This window comes from Halichoerus grypus, chromosome 9, assembly GCF_964656455.1.
Source record: "Halichoerus grypus chromosome 9, mHalGry1.hap1.1, whole genome shotgun sequence".
NCBI classification, from domain to species: Eukaryota; Metazoa; Chordata; class Mammalia; order Carnivora; family Phocidae; genus Halichoerus; species Halichoerus grypus.
This window is the reverse complement of record NC_135720.1, coordinates 15760781-15777326: the sequence shown is the minus strand read 5'-3', so window position 1 is coordinate 15777326 and position 16546 is coordinate 15760781. Positions and strand designations below refer to the sequence as shown.

Genomic DNA, 16546 nt, shown 5'->3' with positions numbered 1-16546 from the left:
ATTATCATGAGAGAAGAAAAGCCAACTTCGTATGCAGGTGAGGACCACGTCACAGTGATGGGGGTGAAGGAGTCTGCAATCGCTCATCCCAGAAGACTGCAGAAGGAGCACGTGACTTGTACCACATCACCTAGGTCTGCCCTGCCTGGGCTGGCACCCCTTGTCCTCCTCCCACCAGTGGTACTAAGGTGGTGATGGCACCTGCTGGGACTTTTAGGAAGTCCAAATGCAGACTTGGGTGGCGGGGCACCCCGAGGAGGACTGACAGGCTCTCTCCGTAAGAGGCCTGGGGAGAGTATCAAATTCTAATGCAGCCCTAGTATTTCCGTTCCCATCCACCCTTCTCTTCCCCCACTTCCCTTTTCCTATCCCTCCCCCGCAACCCTTCCTCCAACCTCCCCCTCCCTTCCCCTCTGTTTTCTTCCCCACCCTCTCCCTTCACATTCCTTTGAATTCTGGGACCTAGGATTTATCCGTGACCCACCCGTTTATCTGACAGCAAGCCCCCTCCCCAGTCTCTGCTACCCTCCCCCCACCAATGTTTGCAGTCCCCATGGGGCCCCCTAGGGATGGATGTGGGTGGAGGAAGGGGATTATTTAAAAAGAAACGCAACGGTTTTATTACAGTCAACTTGGAAAATACAAGAGAATTCACCCCTGGAAAATAATTGTTAACATCTAGTTTGCACGCCTCTGCTTATTTTTAAAATCACACGGTCACAGTTTACTCTGTGTTGTACTTCAAGATGGTTATCCTGCCCCTCCTCGCCGCACTTCCCACGCTTGGAGCGAGCGCATCCTTATGTCGTCTAACTATTTTCACTTACAGGAACGAACTTTCTAGGAAAATGTGTTGGATCAGTCCTTTCTAGTCATTAACAAAGACATGACTGTGTGTTGGTTTTCTTTCTCAATGCAGAGAAGTCATTCAGAATTCAAAAGAGGTTCTGAATTTATTGCAAGAAAAAAACCCTACCTTTAAGCCGGTGCTTGCTATTATTCAGGTAAGCTGAGACCATGGTTCAGTGCTACTCTTTTAGGATGCCTTTCAATGTAGAAGAGAATTGTCCGCAGAAGACCAGGGCATTTCTTGTCACAAAAGTGGTCTTAACAGGGAGGAGAGGGCAGACATGAAAATATGGTCATGTCCCTCTTCCTTTGGTCATTTTGCTTCTACCAGGTCACTGGTTAGTTACCTCCCTGCTTGAATGGGTCTTTTGTGAGTTGCTTTGAGAGGTTAGGAGGTAGGCACCCACATCAGTTGTGTTACGTAGGACATTATTGTGTCCATATGTGCTCAGAGATGCTTATCAGATGTGACTTGAACGTGATAAGGGGAAAAGTTCCCCCTTTGTTTCTGTGGAAGAAGGAGGCTTGATGATCTTACTACGAAACGTGGTAAAGCCTGCCATAAGCCTGAAGGGCCACACGTCAATACATGTCAGAAGGACTTGGCATTTCATGTACATCTCTTGACTGCGGCCCCTTCGTTCCCAACTGTAGTTGGTGCTGTTTGCCCTCCTTCTTGGCACCCCTATGGGGTAACAGGTGCAGGGCAGTCAGGAGGTGAGCCAAGCCTGGAAGCTCACACAGCACAGCAGGTGGGCCGCCACCTCATTTTGGCACGCATGTAATGTGTCAGAATAGCAGCCTGGAATGCCATCGGCGCTGTGATTTTCAAGACTGTGGAGCTATGCTCAAGTCACTTGCATTCTTGGGGTCTGTCTCCACATCCCCTACAAAGCTAGGCAAGCCAGAAGGTTGAAAGAAAAGTGATGATCTGAGCCTGGACCTCCTGGGATTCTGCTTGCTGATGGGTTTCCGGCTACGGACAAGTCATCTAAAGTCCTGTCTGTGGTGTCCAAATACCCTTTAGAAAGGGGGCTGGCTGGGTGGCTACATGAGCCTTAGGAGGGCTATTACTTTTTAAAAGTAACATAATTTGAAAGCTGAGAATTGATATGTCAATAAATACCAGCTATTAGTCTCCTTCTGTGAGCAATAAGATTCTGCATTTCCTTCTCTTTCTAATAAGTTGGATAATTTATAACCACAAAATTAGTCTCTGTATTACGTTTTGTGCTTTGTGAAGATATTTTTGTTGGTGTTACATTCTCCTTCTTACTCCCATCTCCTAAGGCAGGTGATGATAACTTGATGCAGGAAATAAACCAGAATTTGGCAGAGGAGGTGAGGATTGTTGAATTCTACAAATTCATCTTAATTTTTTGACGCTACATTCTCTCACAGTGACAGAACAACTTTGTGTTCCTTTTGCAGGCTGGTCTGAACATCACTCACATTTGCCTTCCTCCGGATAGCAGTGAAGCCGAGGTAACGACCACGGGCACTTGAACAGAGGGTGCTTTCCTCTTTAGACATAATATACCTGTTAGCATCTCTTAGTTGTCATTCGAAAAGATCAGTCTTGTCTTTGTGGCTGAATTCTTAGAGGGAAGAGTTCACTTTTCCCTCTGGTATAAATGCTCCTTGATCTGTTTGTCCCTTAATACATGTTTCTGTTGAAGACTTGAGTTAGACTTGGTGACCAGGGTTGTGTTTTTTGGCTGCCGCAGCAGTGTCTAGTGGAAATTGTCTGGCTGTCGGGGTCTGGAGGACTAGTTCTGGTTTCGCCCTGTCATGACGGGTTGTTGGTCCTTGGCCATTCCTTTGGCTTCCTTGTGTCACAGTTGCCTTATTAAGAAAATAAAGGAATAGGATGAGATGATCTTCAGCGTCCTTTCCAGGCAAATGTTCTGGGAGTAATAGCCTTTGCAAGTGTCATCTCAAGGCTGGGAGAAGCAGCCACCCCCATAAGTAGTGGTGAGGAAATTGGACCACGGGCCATGCTAGCATTTGGCCCTTCTGTGACTAGCCTTTCTTCAGACGGGCTGTGGCAGTGAAGATTTGATTGGACTGTCCATGATGGAAAACGTCAAGTAACAGAATATGAAATAACACGGAAGTTTATTTTTCTCGTACATAAGTAAAGTTTAGAAGCAGGCTGGTATTGTGGCATCACAGGATCACCAGAAACTTAGGCTCCTTCGATCTTGCTGCTCTATCGTCTGTTGGACTATCTCGTATCCAAATGGCGGATTCAACTCTGCAGATCACATCCACATTCTAGCCAGTGTCAGATAAATCCAGACTTAGTAAGGAGAGACATAATTGAAAAGGATATTGCAATAGGGAGTATACTCTGACCATAAGATCTGTAATCCTCTGAGAGGTAGGCCAAAGGGTTTTTCTTTTACAGGGAGGGGTAGAGAAGGCCAGAAAGAACCCAGTGTGAGAAAGTGGGATGAGAGAGGACCTTGATGGGATAGCAGGTCAGAAGATGTTTTACCCTGAGGCCAGACTCTTCTCAGAAGGGATTGTCTGCTAACCAAGTGAAGGGTGGGTCAAAGTTTAGCAACCTAGGGGAAGGAAGGAAACTTAACGTTTTCAGCATTTTGTTCAGATGGAGGCAAGTAGCTCACCTCATCATTTATGAGACAGTGAATGGGCATTTTTAGGGCCTGTACTTGGTTCTTTGCAGTACACAGAGGGTGGGGGGGCTTTTTTAGCCTTCCTTGTTTTCCCAGATCATGGGGCTCAGTTCAACAACTTCTTGTCACCAGCAAGAAAAAGGAAGGACAACGACAAAAGACAGGCCCCCAGTCTCTTCCCTTCAGGAGCAGTTTCCTGAAAGTCACAGTTATGCTTTAGTTATGCTTCCATGCCAGTGGCCTGAACCTCATTGCTTGGCCAGGAAGCCTGGGAAATAATAGTCTTTCCACCAGGTGGAAATCATCAAATGATCTAACATTTATTACAGCGCCTAAAAACCAAGAGTCTATTGCTGAAGAAGAAGGGAAACTGTATCTGGGCAAATCGTTTCTGCCACACTTGTCTTTATAATATATTACAGATATTGACCCCTGACGTACCAGCATTAACAAATGCAGAGACATTTGTTGCCCCTTTGCAGAAGGACACCCATTGTCTGCATTTGGGTTGTTTGCCCCTGGTATTGCTAGCCCTTCACCTTTTCTATTCCCTGACTTATTTTTTGACGGAGTCATCTATTCCCTATTTTTCTCTGACATTCTAGTAAATGTAAATTTGTATTGTGGTGTTATTATTATGTTGGAAAAGAGTAAGGATCTTAATTTATTAATTAAGATTTCATTGTTGCGTCTGCCACATCCTAGGTACGGGTAACCACAGACCCCTCACTTCATTCTGGGCTCTCGTTCGATGTCACTCCCTCCGACCACCCCCAACCCGCCATTACTCCATTAGCCCTTTACCTTGCTTAATCTGCTTTAGTTTTCTTTACCATCATTTACCATTTCCAGAGATTATACCATTATTATTTTTCGTTTTCCCTCATGTCTTCCCCACTGGAATATAAACTCTCGGGGGGCAGGCACTTTATTCACAACTGTATTTCCTGTCTTAGAACTGGCATAGAATAGGTACTCAAAACATGCAATATCTGTTGAATGAATGAAAGCATGGTGAATAAATGAAACAAAGTTTTCTTCCTGGTTTTTGTGTATCAAATAGCGTTTTCCTCTCTTACCGGGTGGAAATACCACAGTGATTTTTGCTGGACAGTGAAACAGAGGTGGTAACGCAACACTTCTCACAGTGAGACCCATATCCGTGGGCTGGTATCTCTTTTACTTATGAACGAACAATATTGTGAAGTGAAATGAATCCATATGTTATCTCCTGGCATAAAATAGAGATAGAGAGATAGAGCATTTCTTATTGAAAGACACACCTAGCCATTCATTAGCTTTTACATTTTTACATTACCTTCCCAAGCTGTACTTTGGTCTTTTTCAGAAATAGTGAATTATTTTAGTGTTTCCTATAAAAAGGAGATATCTGTGCTTCAAATTTATCAATCACAAGCCTTTGGAAATGCTTTCTGGGTCCATTCAGATCCAGGGAACATGAGGACTTGAGTGATGGCTTCTTGGGGTTGACAGTTGGGAAGGTTTTGTTGAACACGTTGCATTTGAAACACAGGCTTGTCTGGGCCAGTTTGGAACTCTTGAGATTCGTGCCTCCTGGTCTCCCTGAAGGCTGGCAGTGTGTTTCACTCAAATATAATCGTGGAATTATCTTTTGCCTAACTCAACGTTTGGTTTGGTTTGGTTTGGTTCTGTTGTGGCAGGGAGTAGCACAATAAGAAAGATTAAGAAGTCACTAAAATTCTGCGCTGCTTTTGAAAGCTTTTATAAACATGATGAAAAGAGAAAATAGACTTTCTTCATTCTGCTTTACAGCAAGTCTTCAACAAGGAGTGAAAAAGAAATGACGCATTTTTATGAATCTATTTTTTTTAATGTAAAGCTTCTTCTGTTGGGTCTTATTTTTGTAATACTGATTTTAGGGTTGTTTTTTTTTTCTCTGTAGATTATAGATGAAATCTTGAAGATTAACGAAGACACCAGAGTACATGGCCTTGCCCTTCAGATCTCCGAGAACTCATTTAGCAACAAAGTCCTCAATGCCTTGAAACCAGAAAAAGATGTGGATGGGTGAGAAAATATAAAAGAAAAAATCAAGTCTCATTGCTAAATGAGTTTTCTACTGTGACTTTTTTTCCTTTTAGTTCCACTGTTTCAGCTGTGTCCATAATTAAGAGTGGAAGAAATCCTTTAACTAGTTCAGGAATTTGAGGGCTTTTTAAATTCCGTATAAGAAAGTTACATATTTTGGAATGGGTACTTGCCCTTAGCTTGGGTGCCTTTCTGGAAGTAACGTCCTTCACATTGTCACTTCGTAACCTCCTGCCTGACTTATGGAGTCCTTGACCAGCCTTCCTCTTCTAAATAAGGTTTTCCTTGAAAATTCTGCCAGACCAAAGAAACACCCCAGAGTCCTGAGTCACCAGCAGTCCCACATGCTTCCTTAGTGCCAGGCCAGTTGAGAAAAGCGAAACAAGCACTTTTATTCATAACACAAGGTTTTATTTGAAATTAGAGGGGAAGAACTATAAATATGTGGTGTGCTAATACTGTGTCTTTGATTCACATCTGGCGAGACATCTGCTTCACGGGACAAGGGGTACTGCCCATTCATGTGGGCGATTTGATGGAGAGTAAAAACCTCATTTTCCTACATGGAAATAGGAAATGTTTTGTACTGCGACCAAAAAGAACATCAGGTATTTAGCGTTACAAGGTTATAAGCAAATTGAAAAATTAGACTCCCAATCCAGTGTGTCTCATGGGGGCTGGATTGGAAGGCTGCCGCCTGGCGGACACACCCAGGCTCCTTCCGTTACTCTAGCCTCTGTGGGCCCTCAGACCGAGGATAGACCCAAACACAGGTTGAGATGTTGTCATGAAAACCTCTGATCCAGTACTAGACTAACTAGAGAGGAGAAGAAGCCCTAATCAATGAGAAAACATCCAGAACCTGAAGGTATCAAAGTGTAATTTCAAATCTTTTGTGAAAACTTTTCTGTGTCTCCATTTTGTTACTAACTTGTATTGAGACCGTCGGTTTCAGCTAGATAGTTACGGACCATTCGGTCCTGGATTTGAATGAGGAAGAGCACAGAAGCCATTCAAAGTACATGGTCACTCGGATTTTATTTCTGAGTGACCATGGAGGGAAGTACTGATGTTAAATGGGGATCAGACTTGTGAATCCCACGTCTTGCTAGGTCACCCCAGATTTCTAGGATTGGTCCTGGATTTTGATACTGATTGAGATATAAATGCCCTCAAGGAAAGTGAGTTTGGCTACATGACAGTGGTGTAACAGCGAGGCCTTGCATGGCCTTATGCTCTGGTCCTGCTATCCGGGCAGAACCAGAATTCCCAAGGTTGTCCCAACCCACAGGGGCCACTGCAGAGTTTCCCAAGGGACTGCTCTAAGAAACTAGTGGTCTTCATTCCTGCCCACTCCTTAATTTATATTTGATGATTTAATATAGCCTATCTGTCCAACATTGATGGGGATATTATTTGGGATTAATACGTGTGAGTTATAGATGAGTGAGTTTTGACCAAGTTTTGACTTACAACTTTCCTTTTTTTCAAATTCAGAGTAACAGACATAAACCTGGGGAGGCTGGTCCGTGGAGATGCCCATGAATGTTACATCTCACCTGTGGCCAGAGCTGTGATTGAACTTCTTGAAAAGTCAGGTATGATTGCTCCTTCAGAAATGCTCCAATTTTCCCTTTTTTGGGACTTAACTTGATTTATTTTTATTTATTTTATTTTATTTATTTATTTACTTATTTACTTATTTATTTAAAGATTTTATTTATTTATTTGACAGAGACACAGCAAGAGAGGGAACACAAGCAGGGGGAGTGGGAGAGGGAGAAGCAGGCTTCCCGCTGAGCAGGGAGCCTGCTGTGGGGCTCAATCCCAGGACCCTGGGACAGTGACCTGAGCCGAAGGCAGACACTTAACGACTGAGCCACCCAGGCGCCCCCCCCTTTTTTTTTTTTTAAAGATTTATTTATTTATTTATTTAACAGAGATAGAGAGCACAAGTAGGCAGAGCAGCAGGCAGAGGTAGAGGGAGAAGCAGGCTCTCTGCCAAGCAGGGAGCCAAACATAGGGCTCAATCCCAGGACCCTGGGATCATGACCTGAGCCGAAGGCAGTTGCTTAACCGACTGAGCCACCCAGGCGCCCTCCACCCAGGCGCCCCTTAACGTGATTTTTAAATAAGGATTTCTTTCCAGAAGATTCTAACTGAAACATAGATAATACAAGTGATACTCAACATAGAAACAAATGATATTCAAAGTCGGCTCTTTTTCTCATCATCTGGGAGATACAAATGACTATGACAGATTTTTCTAACAAGATTAACTGTATTATAGTTTTAAAAAGAAACTGGTAAAAGATGAAAGATTTATGCGATCTGAAGAGAAACCAGAGTATCTGGGATCGAGCCCCGCATCGGGCTCCCTGCTCAGCCGGGAACCTACTTCTCCCTCTCCCACTCCCCCTGCTTGTGTTCCCTCTCTAGCTGTCTCTCTCTGTGTCAAATAAATAAATAAAAAATCTTTAAAAAAAAAAAAAGAAACTGGTAAAGATGAGTGGCCTGTTGTGAACAAAGGCTCGGCTTCTCTCAGGAAACACTCAAAATAACCACAATGAAAAATGTTCCAAGTTTCAACTTCTCAAATCTGTCAATATGTAAATGTAAATAAAACTTACATTTAACATTTAAATGAGGAAGCTGTCAGATATAGTTCAGGGTGTGGAAACCTTGATTGGGATTTATCAGTGAGCAGTATCTCTTTCAATAATCAGTATTTAATTTCCATAATTTCCATTGTTCTCCCCTTGACCTTTCTCTTTTATGTCAGTGACATAGAAATGAACAATTTCTTTTTCTTGGTTATCAGATTGATGAGTAAATTATTACTGTGTGTTTTATATATTTTAAGGACTTTCTAGCTGAGTATATAAAAATTTAACTAACTAAATTTTTCTCTATTCCAGCTTAGTAAAAGAGAAGCAAATGTCCCTCCTCCATACCAAAACATACAACCATCAAACAAAAATTGCAAAATATTTAATATGCCAAATATATAAAGAACTTTTACAACTCAATACCCAATAATAATAATAATCCAATTAAAATATTAGAAATGTCTGGGGTACCTGGGTGGCTGTCGGTTAAGCATCTGCCTTCGGCTCAGGTCATGATCCCAGGGTCCTGGGATCGAGCCCCATGTCCGGCTCCCTGCTCGGTGGGGAGCCTGCTTCTCCCTCTCCCTCTGCCTGCCGCTCCCCCTGCTTGTGCTCTCTCTCTGTCTCCCTGTCAAATAAGTAAAATCTTTAAAAAAAAATATTAGAAATGTCTGAATAGACATTTTTCCAAAGAAGACATACAGATGGCCTACAAGCACATGAAAGAGTGCTCAATATCACTCATCATCAGGGAAATGCAAATAAAAACCACAATGAGATATCACCTCACACCAATCAGAATGGCTAGAATCAAAAACAAAAGAAATAACAAGTGTTGATGAAAATGTGGAGAAAAAAGAACCCTCGTGCACTGTTGGTGGGATTGCAAACTGGTGCAGCCACTTTGGAAAACAGTATGGAGGTTCCTCAAAAAATTAAAAATAGAAATACCATATGATCCAGTAATTCCACTACCTGGGTGTTTACCCAAAGAAAATGAAAACAGTAATTCCAAGAGATAACATGCTCCCCTATGTTTACTGCAGCATTATTTACAATAGCCAAGATATGGAAGCAAGCTAAGTATCTACTGATAAATGAATGGATAGAGAAGACGTGGTATACATATTCAATGGAATATTATTCAGCTATAAAAAAGAGTGAGGTTTTGGGGTGGCTCAGTCGTTAAGCGTCTGCCTTCGGCTCAGGTCATGATCCCAGGGTCCTGGGATCGAGCCCCGCATTGGGCTCTCTGCTCAGCGGTAAACCTGCTTCTCCCTCTCCCACTCCCCCTGCTTGTGTTCCCTCTCTAGCTGTGTCTCTCTCTGTCAAATAAATAAATAAAAAATCTTTAAAAAAAAAAAAAAGTGCGGTTTTACCTTTTGTGACAACATGGATGGACCTAGAGGGTATTATACTAAGTGAAATAAGTCAGAGAAAGACAAATATCATATGATTTCACTTATATGTGGAATCTAAAAAACAAACAAAGGCAGAAACAGACCCATAAACATAGAGAACAAACTGGTGGTTGCCATGCAGGGTTTGTGGGCAAAATGGGTGAAGGGGGGTAGAAGTACAGCCTTCTAGTTATGGAATGAATAAGTCATAGGAATAAAAGGTACAGCAAAAGGAATATAGTCAGTGGTATTGAAATAGCGTTTATGGTGACAGTACTATGCTTATAGTGGGCACAGTGTAACATATAGTCTTGTCGAATCACTTTGTTGTACACCTGAAACTAATGTAACATTGTGTGTCAACTCTACTTCGGTAAAAAAACTCCTCCAAAATATATACCAAAGTTCCATTAGAAGATTAATTTTGAATACATACCTCTAAGACATTAGCCATTAAGCTGAGATAAGCCATGTAGACACTTTTTCCATTGTGTGAACGATCAGGATGATGATTCTCAGTCACTCAGCCATAACATTCACAAAGAAAGAGTAAATCATGGCTGATAGTCATTATAGGCTCTAACTTGGCTCAGAGGGCCAAGTTTTAAAAGGTTCTTTTTCCTAACGCTAAAGCTGCATGGGAGAAAGGCTCTGAAGTTTTGATTATAATACTGAATTTCCATTTGGTGGATAGGTGTCAACTTAGATGGAAAGAAGATCTTGGTAATAGGAGCCCATGGGTCTTTGGAAGCTGCCCTGCAATGCCTATTCCAGAGGAGAGGGTCCATGACAATGAGCTCCCAGTGGAAAACACCTCAGCTTCAAAGCAAGGTAAGCATCTTTCATGGGGGAAACATAATTTTAAGTGCTTATATTGGAAAAGGACTAGAAATGTATAGGCTAATCATTGAACATAAGAAGTGAGAGAAAGAACAAGCAGAAAATCTCAAAGGATGAAAACAATAAAGAGCAGAGATTAATGAAATAGAAAGCAAATATATGTCAGAGATTATCAACTAAGCCAAAAGTCGGCTTTTGGAAGAGTCTAGTAAAATGGAAACACCACTAGCCAAAATAATCAAAACCAAAAGAGAACACCAGTAATGTTAGGAATGAACAAAGGGACATAACTGCAGAACAAAAATTATTTTCTAGAAAGGAGGCTATGAACTATTTAGACTGGTAAATTTGAAAATTTGTATGAAATGAAAACATCTAAAAAATGTAACTTACAAAATGGATCTAAGTAAAATTGATTAGACTTACATACATTAAAGATATTGGATCAGTCTACCCACCAAACATGCAAACAAAAGGAGTTCTACCGTCATCAAAAAACAGATCATAATCTTTTCTCCAAAGAATAGAAAAAGAACACTTTCTAACCCATTTTATGAGTGTCCAAACCAGAGGACAGGATGCTTAAGGGCAATTACAGGCTCATTCCATCTGTGAACATAGATAAAATAATCATTATCAGAATGTTAGCAAACCAAATCCAGCACCAGGTTTGGGTCATCATAGGATTGCAAGCATGGTTTAATATCAGAAAATTCCATTAAAATCTCCTGACATAATTCACAACATTATCAGATTAAAAACTATGCTGTCACCATCATAGATACAGAAAAGTCATTTGATAAAATCCTTTATGATTTTTTTCCTAAAAAACCTCTTAGTCTAGGAAATTAAAGGAATTCCTTAACCCAGTAAATATCTATAAAAAGTTAGAGCAAGTATTTCATTTAATAATGAAATATTAGAAACATTTCTTTTAAAATTTGGAAAGATATAAGGGTGCCTGTTATCAGTACTCCTAATCAGCTCTGTATGGGAATTACTAGACAGTGCCGTAATGTGAAGAAGGGGAGAATTTGTAATGATTGGAAAGGAAGACACCAGACTGTCATCAATCCTAGATGATACCATTACCTACATTAAAAACTCAAAAGAATCTATAAAAAAATATGAGAATGAGTAAGAGTTCACTTGGGTTCTTGGATATAAGAGCAACATGCAAAAACCAAATGCATTTCTAAACACCACACCCATAGTTAAAAGATTAATTATTTTTTAAAGATTTATTTCTTTGAGAGAAAGAGAGCACACGTGTGAGTAGTAGAGGGAGAGGGAGAGAAAGTCCTAAACAGACTCTGCACTGAGTACAGAGCCTGACTCGGGGCTCGGGTTCGATCTCACAACCTGGAAACCTCGACCTGAGTTCAACCAGCTGTGCCACCCAGGCTCCCTGTAATTTTTTTATTAATTTTTTTAAATTAATTTTTAAATTAGAGTTTATAATAGCAATGAGAATATAAGGCACTTAAGAATATATTTAACAGAAGTTATTTCTGATCTTTTGAAAGAAATGTAATTTTGATGAAGGTCATTAAGAAGACTCAAAAACAGAGATACCATGTTCATGGATAAGAGGACTCAATTTCAAGAGAAGCAAACATGGCAGCATGTTGGTGGCTTTGCAATAAAGAGATTTGGCCTTGTTAAAAAAAAAAGGACTCAATATCTTAAAGATACTGATTCTGCCCAAATTAATCTATAAATTTGAGTCAAAGTCCTGACTTTTATTGTTTTGGAGAGTTTGACAAACTGATTCTAAAATTTAACAGAAGGGGTGCCTGGGTGGCTCAGTCGGTTAAGCGTCTGCCCCTGCTTGTGCTCTCTCTCTCTCTCTCTCTCTGTTAAATAAATAAATAAAATCTTTAAAAAATAAAATAAAATTTACACAGAGGTAGAAGGGCAAAAACAAGACAATGTTGAAGAGATCTTGAGCTGTAAATATCAATGTGAAAGAATCCTTTAATATAGTACTGCTGGAAAAAAAACATTTGCGAAAGGGTATATTGCATGTGACACCATTTATTTAAGGTCTAAAAGCAATACCATATATATCTATGCTTTAGGGCTACATATATAAAGTAAAAGACTAAAGAATAATGTATGGTCCTTGAACCAAATCAGGAAACCATTTACCAGGACAAAGATGTGGATGTCGGTGGAAAGGATTACTAGTATTGGTCATGCCTTTTTTCTGGGCAGTGGGCTGGGTGTCCAGGTGCATTCTATCATCCTTTTACATTTTCATGGCTGGAACAGTTAATAAAGTTTTTAATTTCCAAAAATGGCAATGAATTTTTACAAATTTCATGCAAAGTGAAGTTAAATTAAAAGTGTGTTAAAGACAATAAAGTAACTGCAGAACAACATCGAAAAATACATGTTCTCATGTTGCGCCATGAGAACAGATGCGAGCAGTTGTAGTCCTGCCCAGGGAAGGCAGGTGTCTCAACGACAGAGAAGTGTAATATTTGAGCGGCAGCTGGATCTAATCAATGTAACTCTCCCATTAAGACAGCTCAGAAACGTGGTCTCCCAACTAAGCTCAAAACCTATGTGCCTTTTTAGTGGTCACCACATGGTGGCAGCCTATTCAAGAAAATTCAAGGACTGTGCTTTGTAATTCAGAGCTGAGAATTTTTGATTTGGAAGCTTAGCAGAAGAAGAAAACAAACCCTGCTCTCAACTGAACAGCTGTGGTGAAAAAGAGAAAAATACCTTCATTGGCAACTGAATGTTTTCACAGCTGTCACAGATACTTTGCTGGTTGTATCTGTATTTTGGTAAAACAAAGACATCTTTCAAAGTACTTTTTTATTATGGGAATAAATCACCTTGACTCTTCTTTGGGATGGATAAATCTCATCCTACCTTTGAGACCGATCTAGTGGCTTTACTCTCTAGAGAATCTAGAAATTGGGTAACTTTCCTGTTTTCCAATATCCAGGAAGGTTCTCTTGAATAGTTCTTGTTGCACACACATTCTGCTTCCTGAGTCCTGGGTACTTACAGTGGCACCACCGTGAATCTTAGAGACTGTGGCCTTTCTCCTTATTGCTTCATCTTTGTAGCCAAAAATATGGAAAGGCCGGTTCAGGGCTCCTCATACTGGTCTTTGAAATTTATTTGGCTCCTGGCATTTGGCCCCCCTCTACCTGGCCTACTTACTACTTGTCGCACCGCAAGACAAAGCCTTACTCTTTCCATTTCTCATGCCCCCAGCTAGCACTCCACTAGCCAACTACCTCCCCGCAGACGAGCCTCCATGCTTCTGCCTGACATTTGACTTTTCACTCCTCCTGTATTTTATTTCTAAAACGCAAGCCACTGCTGGGCCTTGTTGCAAAGAATTCAGACTGCAGCCCTCTGCAGACGACAGTGGTAGCAGGTAATGTGGTCCCAACAACACCGGGGCGCGGGGTTGGCACTCGGGGGCACCTGCCCGGGTCAGGGTGTGTGTCCACCCTTGCTTGCCACACCCGTAGCAAACCTTGCCTGTGAGAAACAGTGAACGTGGAAGTTTAACAAGAGTTTGGGATTCTTGTTTTCTCATTTCATCAACAACAAATAGTGCAATGTAAGATTATGGTACATTTAGATTCTCCTTATCAGCAGTGCTAAGTGTTGGGGAAAGAAAAGGGAAAACAAAGGATTATGGCTATTAGGTCGAAGGAAATCATCTTTGCAAAGCATTTCTTACAGGCTTATTTGTACCTGACGTGAGGCAAGCTCCCCCTGTTGGCTGTCTGGTTGGGGATTTCCATCATGAAAGGTTTCGGGATCGGGAGGTGACCACGTAACATTAGAGTCCTGCCTACCACCTCCTACAGTACATGTAGTCTCTCAAGTTTGGGGTGACGTGTAGGCAGTCACAGCCGACTGTGACCAGTAGGAACTGCCTGGGAGCATTCGGGGTCAGACACGTTTGTGTTCTTGGTAAGCGGTAGGACATAGGCTTTGGTGACAAACAGCTCTGGGTTCAAGCCTTAGCTGTCACTTAACTTTTCTGAACCTTGTCTCTTCATGTGTAGAGTGGGGATCATACTCCTCCCCCCCCCATAGGGCTGCTGCGGGGGGGTTCAGTCGTACAAGTGTGCTTAGCACAGAACTTGGCACCTATGAACATCCACATTAATAGCTTGGCTGCTATTAATGGTGAGTCAGGAAAGACACTGGCCAGTTTCACAATGTGGAAAAGTCAGTGGGTCAATGAAATCATAAGGAGATAAGCTAATAAAATAGTGGGACCTGGGTCCCTCACTGGAAGCCCAGTAGACATGCTTCCAATGTATGGCTGGCAGAAGGAGTCGCTGAGGGAGGGCCTTGCAACATCTGGAGGTGGAAAGGATGAAACCAAAGCAAGACTAAGGGAGGGTGTCTGGGAGAGTGGGTGCCCAGCTTTGGCCTTTATCACCACCCCTGCCCCCGCACCAGTATTACCAACTTTAAGTAATGTGGACCTCTTCCTTCCCGCAAGCTCTGTGTCCCTCAGAAGCCACTCTACTTCAAGTCCGGTCTGGTGGGGGTTCCTTGTTTATTAATTACTTCTTACGGGAATATATTCCTTCCTACAATGTTGAGGGATGTTTACATAGAGTTAGTTGAATAGAAACGGATTCTGATTATGCATAAAATCTCCATGGAGCCTAAGCATGAAGAATTGAGATTTGCCTTTTCAGAGTTTTGTGGAAAATAGAGTAGACTTCTGTAATTTTCAACTTTACCGCTTTATGCCCATCTGAGTGTGTCACTGAAAATTAAGAATAAGTTTCCTGCTTTGTTTCTGAGCTTCACTTCTGGGCTTTGCTAGAAGTTATGCATTTATACGTGGGGGAGGGGAAGAATGTCTGGGCATTTGTCCAAATTAGCTGCATGCAATGGAGGATCATGGGCTGTCAGTAAGCAAAAGCACTAGGTATGATGTTTTTGGGTAGGGTTCCTTCCACCACCAGAACACAGGCCCCACACTTATCTTCCCAGGCCCCTGGAGTAGAATGTCTCCCCAGGCGGGGACTGGACAGAGCCACCCGCCCAGTGAGAACTGGCTTCTCTCTGCCTCACCTTGATGAGTTCACCCTGATGCCAAAAGCAGTTTGAGGTGAGAGAATGTTCTGCATTTAGTATTTATGAGGTGGAGTGGTGCCCCTCTCCAGGGAAGAGAGGCTCACAGGTTCCTTGGGGCCCTGCGTGCACACCCCCTTACTCACACTGCTAGCAGGAGAGCCTCTTCTGAATTTGTGGTTAGACACGGCTAGAGGACGGGGTGAAATGGCCTCCAGCTGTGACAAATCGGGTCAGTCCCAGCTGTGTGTAGAAGAAATAACCCAGAAATAAGAGAACCGTTTTATTTTGTTTTTCTCAGAGGATCTCATTTCTCCTTCTGAGCACAGAGACCCTCAAAACTAGTACTAACACAAGAAGGGAAAAATACAAGTCTTTCCCATTTGAAGGATCAAAGGGTGTCTTTTTTTTTTGAGCAAAGCTAAGTGATTACAAAATCATTTCCAGTTTAAATTCACTACATAGTGTGGCTTATAGAAGGCTTTTAAAAGTGAATTGGAAAATTCTAAATAGACTTGTATGGTACATATGAAATCTTGAAAAAAGAATAATCTTTTTTCCAAAGATTGGGTAAAAAATTCCAGCTTTTAAACTGGATGAGATTAGTGAGTTTACATGATTGGGTTTTTTTTTTTAATATATTTTAATTTTTAATGCATTTGCCTTTTAAATATTGTGGGAAGAAAATGTATAGTTACAAACCTAAAATACAATAATACTGGTTTTTCTGGAGATCTTTATGTGTTCATAAGGCTTGGAGTTAATGTCAAGTGACTTGCCATTTCTACCCTGAGGGCTCCTTTTTGCATTTCCGGTAGGGCAGGTCTAGTGATAATGTACTCCTTTAGCTTTTGTTAATATGCAAATATACTAATCTCTCCCTTGTTTTTGAAGTACCTTTTTGCTGGATGGAGAATTTTCAGTTGACAGATATTTTTTCTTCAGCACTTTAAATATGTCACCCCACAGGTCTTCTGGCCTTCAAGGTTTCTGGTGAGCATAATCACTCTTTTTCACAAGAAGAGGCCACAAACCAGTGGCCTTATTATAATGGCAGGAA

The 16546-nt window shown here is 41.5% G+C and overlaps 1 protein-coding gene across 2 annotated transcripts in view; it reads left to right on the top strand.

The window, feature by feature from the left end:
• The window catches only part of MTHFD1L (methylenetetrahydrofolate dehydrogenase (NADP+ dependent) 1 like), a 180927-nt gene that overhangs the window by 6674 nt on the left and 157707 nt on the right, over positions 1 to 16546 (top strand). The window contains exons 2-7 of one of the 2 annotated variants that reach the window (XM_036072982.2): positions 920 to 1004; positions 2140 to 2190; positions 2281 to 2334; positions 5416 to 5540; positions 7059 to 7159; positions 10265 to 10401. In XM_036072982.2, coding sequence (XP_035928875.2) covers positions 920 to 1004; positions 2140 to 2190; positions 2281 to 2334; positions 5416 to 5540; positions 7059 to 7159; positions 10265 to 10401 — 553 coding nt within the window. The remainder of the gene's footprint in view (positions 1 to 919; positions 1005 to 2139; positions 2191 to 2280; positions 2335 to 5415; positions 5541 to 7058; positions 7160 to 10264; positions 10402 to 16546) is intronic. The other variant, XM_078054574.1, reaches the window with a different exon arrangement.